Source organism: Patella vulgata, chromosome 5 (genome assembly GCF_932274485.2).
Source record: "Patella vulgata chromosome 5, xgPatVulg1.2, whole genome shotgun sequence".
Lineage (NCBI taxonomy): Eukaryota > Metazoa > Mollusca > Gastropoda > Patellidae > Patella > Patella vulgata.
Window position 1 is genome coordinate 16,056,762 of NC_065883.2, and position 9,785 is coordinate 16,066,546.

At 37.8% G+C, this 9,785-nt stretch overlaps 1 protein-coding gene and 1 long non-coding RNA gene across 2 annotated transcripts; both read right to left on the reverse strand.

The window, feature by feature from the left end:
* Positions 1 to 1,725: 1,725 nt before the first annotated feature.
* LOC130013024 (uncharacterized) lies at positions 1,726 to 3,815 on the reverse strand. Its single transcript, XR_008788300.1, has 3 exons — positions 3,511 to 3,815; positions 2,227 to 2,455; positions 1,726 to 1,794 (listed from the first exon to the last, which is right to left on the reverse strand). It is a non-coding gene; the product is annotated as an uncharacterized LOC130013024 (long non-coding RNA).
* A 330-nt stretch (positions 3,816 to 4,145) lies between these two features.
* On the reverse strand, positions 4,146 to 9,107 carry LOC126821576 (complement receptor type 2-like). The gene is given in 4 exon segments (XM_056100933.1): positions 4,146 to 4,152; positions 5,075 to 5,175; positions 7,206 to 7,213; positions 8,721 to 9,107. Coding segments are annotated over 4 exon segments (471 nt in total). The 5' UTR covers positions 9,076 to 9,107.
* Between the last annotated feature and the right edge of the window lie 678 nt (positions 9,108 to 9,785).

The following is a 9,785-nucleotide window of genomic DNA, read 5'->3' on the forward strand; positions in this document are numbered from 1 at the left end:
CCGAAACAATTGAAAGAAAATGTTTTTTGATAGTTACTGGTAAAGTTGTGTGTATATACCGAATGACATCCTAAGCGTTAACCAAAATGGGATTATGGGAATGTCCCAAATTGTGATGATAAATTCTAAGTTTCCTTTAAAGGTAAAAACTTGAAATCGGGTATATTTAACAGAACCCAATGAAACTGACCCGGGCTTTCTTAAGGTTTTGAGAGTCAATCCTTCACATGAAATGGTTTTAATCCGATGCTTCTTTGTGCCATTTTCGGGGTGGAGGATATCCTACACTAAAAGCCTACGGTCGAGAACCCATATATATATAGGTATAACTCCACACTGTTTCGTCATACAATAGCAAATTTGGCTATGTGTAGATATGTCCCTTACACCATTTTCAGGTGTACCCCTATACCTCAGAACCTACGACGGAAAACCCAAATTTACGAATAAGAATAACTCAGCACTGGTCCCCTATACTATTTGCTGAGTACTTCATCACATACTGGCATAGTCGGTATGTATATGTTTTGGGGGTCGACACCTCAACCCCCATAACCCACTGTCGTGAAAAATGAGGAAAGCAAGACAAGCAAATAGATGTGTAAGGAATCATTTACCAATTAGATTTACATATATGTATGGTGGCTGATTGGTATCATGTCGTAATGTCGTGATGTCGCCTTTCATAACGCGACAACCCTATATGTGACGAATTGGAGTTAATGGGAAGGGAATGGGGCGGGGAGGCAATGTTTGACATGGTAATTAAAGATAGCTACTGAAGCGGTAGAGTTGTATTCCACGATACTGATTGCGGGGGCGGGGGGACACATATCTTCTGATACTTTTAAATTGTTTGAGCGGCATTAAGTTACTGGATGAGAACAACAAATGACACTATTATATCGAATACAAAGTAGAAATAAATCTTTCAAATAATTTGTATTCCATATAATTTTGTTATCTTCTGATATACTGCTGGTGCGGAATGCAAACATAAGCTTTTCTTTCTAACACGCACGGTAGTCTTAAACATCTATAATCATCCTCGGCTTTCTTCATTTGTATATAAAACACACTTTCATCTGCATCTAGTGCCGAGGGTGGTGGGTTGGGTTGGTTAGGAATAGCCTAAGTCCTTTCTTAGTCTAAATCCGAAACAGATGCTGCATAAGGTGTGTTATTTAAAATGACTGGATGTCATGTATATTTATTTAGAGGAGTGGGTATATATGCCTACTCAAAAAATGTTAGGTCAACAAGTAAAACCCTTGTTACAATACGATTAGAAAACAACCGACTCCCGTCTTACATTTAGAAACGATTATTTAATTGTATTTATAGTAGAGTTTGTCCCAATGAAACATTATGAGGCAGTAACTAGAAGAATATCTAACATGAATATATTAACAACTAGTTGCAGCACTCTGCTGATTTTATATAATAATAAATAATAATAATAATAATAATGGATTTGTATAGCACCTCGTATCCAAAAAGTTTGCTAACTGGCGCTGAGTTAGTCTGTCACATTTACGACAGTTTTCCATCATCTGCACTGAATAGGTGTGTTTCTAGCAAGGATTTAAATGTACACAATGATTTCGCATCCTTAATATGTGATGGCAGCCTGTTCCACAGTTTAGAAGCAGCAACAGAAAAGCTTCTGTCTCCACATTTCACATAATTTGATTTCGGAATTTCTTACTGAATTTTGTTTGAAGAACGGGTTTCCCTTTGTGATGATTTTATGTGAAGTAGATCCTGGGGGTAGGTAGGAGAGGTGGTGTTTGGCTGTAAACATTTGTAAGTCATTAATAGTATTTTGTAATTAATACGTTATATAGCGTTCATAGTTCATATTCTCGGTTGTCAAATACCATTATTATGGTAATACCCAAAGTATCGATAGTCCTTCCATCAACAATCTGCAATCATATCATCGTTTAACGGAGATATGACGGGCATTGTCAATCCACACAATATCAATGCCTTCAGATGCTTTAGAAAGTTGATTATGGACTTGTCTTGTGAATACATGTCAAAATAATAATTTATATAACATTTGAAGCAAGACAAACGTCCAACAATAGGCAAGGTTAGCGCTTACATAATGTCGCTTTAAGTAAACAACGTAAGGAACATTTTAACATTAATTCATCCCTTTATTGACATTATTTAAATATGAAAGCTTCAACATAAAAAAAAACCCAAATCCTCCATTACCTTAGATACAGTCTTTCTAAATTAAAATATAAACGGGCACCATATCAGAATATATCAAAATATGAACGGATATGGATATACCAAAATGAAGTGATCCGCGCTTGGCGTTGGTACTTTGATTCACACCACCCTATAGCAAATGTATTGTTTATGCAAATTGTTTCTAACAACATAGTTTCAGACTAATTCCCATTACAGCTCACAACTGTAGCATCATTCAATGGCGGGACTGAAGATATAAACAAAATCATATATGTAATTTAAAACACCGAAGAGGTAGGTTAAAGATGCATTATGGGAGATTAGATAAAGACCTGCAGTTCTCACTATAATAGTTAAAAAAACTAGGCAATGTAAAGGGAATTTGCGTAAAATTTCAGTCACATTGGTACACTCTGAACCGAGATTTTAGCGATTGAATTTTCAGCCTAGCCTCGATTATCATTACTAAAGTAGATAGTAAAACATAGCCTCGATTATCCATTTTATGATTAAATCATGAATGAAAGTCGAGCAGCAAATCGGATCCTAATCGAGTAAAGATTGCAGGCTGGCGTTGACACCGGGAGTTGATTATGCTCTGAATAAGTTAATTAATGTCTAATTAATAATTTAGATAACATTTCAGGCCTAAAGAAAGACTTGCAATAGGCAGATTTAGCTCTTGCATAATGTATGTTTAATCATAAAGAGATAAGAAACTGAGCCTTGAGTGCAGGCAAACCATAGATTATTATGTAATAACTGTAATATCATTAAGCAGACCTGGTTTAGCTGGAAAAGAGACGTAGTGAGATCAAATATTTCTCACAGCAGATGACAAAAGTATATTTCAGAAATTCTGCAATTCGTCCAAAAATAAAGAAATAAGTAAGGGATTGATATGTAATTTCTAGTTTCCTTATTATTGTTATTGGCCCGACATCCCTCCTATGATTAAATGATATTCCGATGGTCAGAAAGCTGCCAAAAATGACTGTTGTGAATCGATGTGCTGAGAAAATCGTTTAGATGGAATTATAGCAGAGGAGACGAACGGATAAGAGTCATAATGCTTGCAATAAACCCACATATTGGTATAAACAGATCCCAGATTTTAAGATTAGGGGCCTCGATGCATTTCTTTACCCCTGGAACACTAATAATTTTAAGACCGGCTTCCGTATACGGATGTGCAGTATTCTGGGTATAACATGGAGAAAAGTCGTTTAGGCTCAGAAGAAGAAACGGAATTATTGGAGTTTGTCATTTGAACTGAGCAAATCCATTTTATTAAAGACTCACCATAACTAGAATCCAGTACAAAGGTTATCTTTGAATCAGGTCTGCATCCACCACAAATACCATCACAACGCGCTTCTATAACATAATCAGAAACTCGTGTGACGTGGTCGATCTTGGCCTGCCATCCAATAGGTACATACGTGTAAGATGTCTGTAAATATCATTAAAATAAACCAATTAAAGAAAGCCTAAAAAAGAAGTCCCAATTTTCACATAATGGAAAAATATAAAAGTAAATTAGAAAGGTTTGGACTAAGATGGGAAGTGTTTCATAGCATAATCATTGTGGAAAAGCCGAGGCTGAAGTCGAAAAGTTCCTGTAACCTTGACATTGAGCGAACCTTGCATTTTGCAACTCGGTTATCACAGGCAGGCATTTCAGTTAGAAAGCTTGAGACTTGGTATTCGCGATGATATTTTCTATCGGGAAATCTGAGAGGTTTAACTAAGTCCTACACCAATCGATATGGTGACGAGTATTAAGCGATGGCCTCGATCATTCGGCACACCTCCAGCAATTACATCTAACCTCGGCCACATTGGAACTTCTTTCAAGTTTCCGGATTAAAAATGGTGGAGCCTATGAAGACGCATATGCGAAGAGTGTTTTATCCCAAGAATCTGTATATTGTTTGCTATATACTTCTGATAGCAAACGCTTACATTGATTGATTGACTAAATTTAAAGATAAGAAGGGTACCCGGGTCTGCCGAACGACCCCATTTTGAGAACTTCTTTCCAAAGGCGGCAAATCTTCCTAATAGTAAATCAACCGACAGCCGCATCACAATTGCATGGGTGTAGCCACACATTACTTACCGTCATACAGCCAATGCTAGATAAACCCTTCCGAGGTTTGCAAAATGGTCCTCGATAAGAAGTACGGAGTTACAGTGAGGCCAAAGCTTCTATTAAAGATGTGTTTATCCAAGCACAAAACGATTGTTACACAATAGGGGGGTATTATGGAAACGTTATCGTGTCGCCTTTGACACATTAAATATCCTTATAATGTCAGCTATGACACGGGAAGGTGTGAGGTATTAATATAATATCACTCATGTCCAGATTGTCGACCCATTACCAGATGGTTAGGCTGAACTATGTAATGTCCGTTGACTTGTGCAGAAAGTTTATCTGACATTATGCAATAGCCGAGCCGTGTAATCGTTTTGACATCCTTTGTCAGCGTGGTCGCACGCTAACGCTAGCTATCCAATCGGATCACAGTCCACCCTCGTTGTTGTTGTTCCTAGTGCGTAACGTCCGCTTCCACCGAAGATGATATCAGACAAGTTGTCTTATTTTCATTTATATTATCTTAGCGCACGCGTAGGGTCTTTCCTGTGGGGAAACCAGAGTAGCCGGAGTAAACCTACGAGGTTGATAAGGCATCTCCAAGCCACATACGCTCACATAAGGGGTCGAAACCACAACCACAAGCCAGAGGTGACCGGGCAGACGGAGGTCGAAGCGTGGTACTCTAGACCACAGTGTGTTTGGCGTGGGGCCGACTATTGGGGCTGGACATCTGACCGGTCCAAAGGGGTTAAAAGCAGGTACCTAAACGATAGTCGGGAGTATGTTGAAACTAGATGCCGAGTTAAGACCAGGACCAGCGCCAGGGCCCCAAACACAAAATTAAGCTAACTAAGAGTAATTAACTACGGAGTCGTATACATTATATGTTTAGAAGAATAAAAGTATTATATGGAGCTAATTCAGTGTTATCATCAAGAACTAATAGTGCAATACGATTGCTAATGAAAATGTAGTCTCCTGCTAACTCGACGTTGGTAGTCCGTTGAAAGGGTTTCACAGAGCTTCAGATAGTCGCTTCCATATGCAACGTCACCGATAATATTGCTACTATGTAACGTCAACAAGAAACTTTAAAGGGACTAGTAGGACGTTAAACCCCATTTCATTTCATTTCATTTAAAGGGATTGGACGTCTAACTCAATATTTTACATGTAAATGTGGGCGTATAAACCGTGTAGAATGGACCAAGCAGGCGTAAACGACTGTCGTTCAATTTTGACTTTGCACGTCAACGATATTGCTATACCACTATGTTTGCTATTATATAACTCATGGCAAAGTTGCGGGTCTGTCATTATTATGTAACGCCAACAATACTCTTCAGTATCTACTATACGTCAACGATAATGCTTTGGACCTGTGCAACGTCAACGATAGCATTTCCGACCTACCATACCTAAAGTCAACGATCGGACACACTGTTTGTAAAGACAACGTTTAGGGGTCCGCCTTTAACGTCAAGGGTAATGTTTAAGGACTACCAAACGTAGCGCCAAGATAATGTTTAAAATCTACCATAATAATATGTAACGTCAACGATAATATATTTAACGCCAATGATAGTGTTTACGACTACCGAAACGTCAACGATGTTTAGAATCTACCATATCTAACGTCAGCGAGAATGTTTACTACCTACCATCTGCAACAGCAACGACAATGTTTATGATACACCATCTGCAACACCAACGATCTACCAATTTAAGTAATGTTAAGATACACGTATAGGGCCTACAGTAGCATTCAACGATAATATTCCAGAAAGTTCTCATTTAGGAGACAGGTTGGAGGGTGGTTGGGAGCGGGGTATTATTAGACTGTAAATTTAATACCGAGCTGTTTTCAAGAATAACTGGCACCGTTTTAAATGATAGAATTAATCAAACAAACAAAACCCGATATCAAATGACCATTTCTGTTTTGATTAAAACACTTCTCTTACCTGATTACTGAAGGCTAATCCAGTATTTGTGATGTCTATTCTCATTGTTCCTAAACCTGGGCAGGGACTGTACAAACTACAGGCAAACGCATTACCGAATTTAACATGATACCCATCTGCACTAGTGGTCGAAGCGAAGGTAAAATCATCTTCTATAACTTGTAAAGTCTGAAAAATAAATATTAAAACATGTCTGTTTAATAAACAGTTTTATAAACTCTGGTCATCCTCACTAACCCAGGCCCATTTTCTTTTTTTGCTTGGGAAATTCTACAGGACTTCTCTTTCAAATTTGAACAAAAGGGTAATCCTATCGATTACGTAACATTTCGATCACAGATAGTGGAGTGGTTGTTCGATGGAGTCGTTGCATGATTGTCTAATGCTACGTCTCCAAAACCATCACGATTCGTTCTACGATTGAAATCGTGGTTTTAATCGTGGAGTAATCGAGGTGATCAATCTTGAGGTCAGTCGCAGCAACGCTGTTAATCTCAGATACGTTTTGGGCGGTTCAAACCTTTACTACGATCAACACTATTAATTGTAAGTCGCGATCATCGCTTCAGATCATAACAAAGTGCGACAAATCGCAACTAATCGTGTTTCTAAACCGTGGTAGACCCATAATATTGCCATTATATTTGAATTCCCAATCTACATGTCTTCAATGACAAAAGCAAATCTGTATTGAAATTAAAAACCCACCGGAGTTGTAATGCGGACTTTGTTGAACCTGGTTCTCCCAGATATTGCAATATAAATATAACGCGAAGAACAGGTCGATCCCGATTGTCTTGTACTTGGAAAATTAGCTTCATTATTCCGATGAAGAGTAATAAAATCAGTTGGAGTAGTGGTGGACATCATATGACAGTAGATTTTAACAGGTTGATAACCTGTCGCTGGGGGGTATACCCAATATTCACCATCAGTTCTGTAGATTGAGTTGCAGATCTTAATATCTTCACAACTTGATACAGCTGAAGAATTAAAATGATAAATCATCATACTATGTTTGCTTATAGTCTCAGCGCGGGGGGGGGGGGGGAGTCCATCAAATGGGCACAAAACCAGACCCAACTTTTCAAGAGTAAAATTTTGCGTAGAATACGATGCCGAGTTGTAATCAGTCCGTCGTTGGGGCGTTTTCCGTTTTCGAGATATTCGGGGTCAAAGGTCAAATGGGTTCATTTTCACTGAAAGTGAATGCGCAGTCATTCTTGTATCATGAAAATAAGCTGAAAATGATCGAAATTAATCACACTTTCAATAAAAATGTAAACTTGCTAAATTCACCTTTGTTCTTTGTGACCCCAGAGGTCAAAAGGTCACATTTTCCGTTTTAGCACTAGGAAAATTAAAGTAATAAATGTCAGCGTAAAATATAAAAAACTAAAGCGAAACCTGTTCTTTATTTCGATCATTTTCAGCTTCTTTTCATAATACAAGAATGACTGCGCATTCACTTTCAGTGAAAATGAAATCATTTGACCTTTGACCCCGAATATCTCGAAAAGGCCCCAACGGCGGACTGATTACCACTCGGCATCGTATTCTACGAAAAATTTTACTCTAGAAAATTTGGGTCTGGTTTTGTGCCCATTTAATGGACACCCCCACCCCCGCGCGCTGAGCCTCCGATCTATAAATATAACATTTTCTAATTTTAGTTATTGCATCATTTTACGTTTTCCTTTTGCAAAATTCAGCATTTTCTGATTTTAAGCGTTACATTATTTTTGATTGCTGCTTTTAATGCGGTAAAGATATTCCCGCTAACATGAAGAAGTCCGGGATGGGAACAAAATAAGAATTACCTTTCAAGGATCACGGGGTCCATAAAGCCTCTTTAAAGGATGACATGATAACACATCTTTCATAGCAATTGGGAACCGAATGATGTTATTGAGTAAACTGGCGTGATTTCGATTCCCCGGTTGTTCGTGACAAGGAGTAGGATATCCTTTCCAATCTCGTGGGTTTTCGCTGGGTCCTCCGGTTTCCTCCCACTGCTAAAGACCCCTACGCGCACGCGAATTATTGAAATGATATTGAACCATAGGTTAGTCCCAAACATGACCTAGTTTGTGTCGAGTGGAATTTAAACCCCATTTCTCTCTCTCCCTGTAACTGCTTTGTATTGTTTTGATTTCCATATTTCTATTAAGAGTTTGGACGTTTTGGATAGGGAAATTCAATGCCTGGTTGGTTAGCAAAAGAATTAAATACTAAAGGATTCCGCTATTCCACAACCAGCGTATGCAGTCGAAAAATAGTCACTGAATGCACTAGTCATTGGAATTTTGTTTGTGACATTTATAGTTTTGAATATACAAATGAACGTATAAAAGTCGGCGGCCGTCTTGAAATACAATGCTCTCTCTCTTTCTCTCTCTCTCTCTCTCTCTCTCTCCAACCCAGGAATGACTGAATATACTTACGTCGACATTGAGATGGGGGTGACCAGGTACTATTTGACTGACACACGGAAGAAGGAGTATTAGATATATTGTATCCAATGTTACAAGTATATGTTATTACATCCTCTTCTATGAACTGACTCCTTGCAATAAGTGGGTACCCCATAGTAGCATGGTCAACGATGTACGGATCGACATAGCATATGGCTCTCGCTCGACATTCGGAAGGAATACTCCACGTGCCATTAGACTGACAGATTGAAAATCTCGGTGGGTCTGCTATATAATATTCAGAACAGTTATACATGTAGTTGATTATCTCCCCTTCTATAGAAAAGATTCTACCGGATATATTAAACGATATATAATCAATCATAGTAGCATTATCAACAGCATACGGTTCTTCTTCACACCCTAAAAAATAAACGGGTACTCTAAAGTTTATATAAATTGTAATTATAAAATGTAAATGAAATATGAATGGATTATTTCGACATTTTTCAATATGTTGTTTCCTTCCAATTAAGCGTTTATTTCAAAATTCACGAAGAAAGCTATGGATGATTCCAAATTGGATAGCTTCGTAATTGTGACGATTTACTTTAGAAAAAATTGGCGTTGTAAACCCAGCACGAAAATGTACGGAGCCCCTTAAGCGCAATTTTCGATACTTTTTTAATTATTTCGTTTAAACGAATTAATTATTTCGTTTGTTTAAACGAAATAATTCATATAAATAGACGTGTGTATGTACCAATTCCTACGGAGCCCCTTAAGCGCAATTTTCGATACTTTTTTTTAATTATTTCGTTTAAACGAAATAATTAATTCGTTTAAACGAAATAATATCATGTATTTCGTTTAAACGAATTAATTATTCGTTTAAACGAAATAATTAATTCGTTTAAACGTCATAATTCATATAAATAGACGTGTGTATGTACCAATTCCAACTAGTTGTATAGTCACAATAGCTGACCGTAGACCCATTCAACAATTACGTAACGCTATTTTTGCCATTTTTGACACCCACCTACCCCTGTAAAACATCTCGACCACTTGCCATACTAGGGATCTTTACCATGA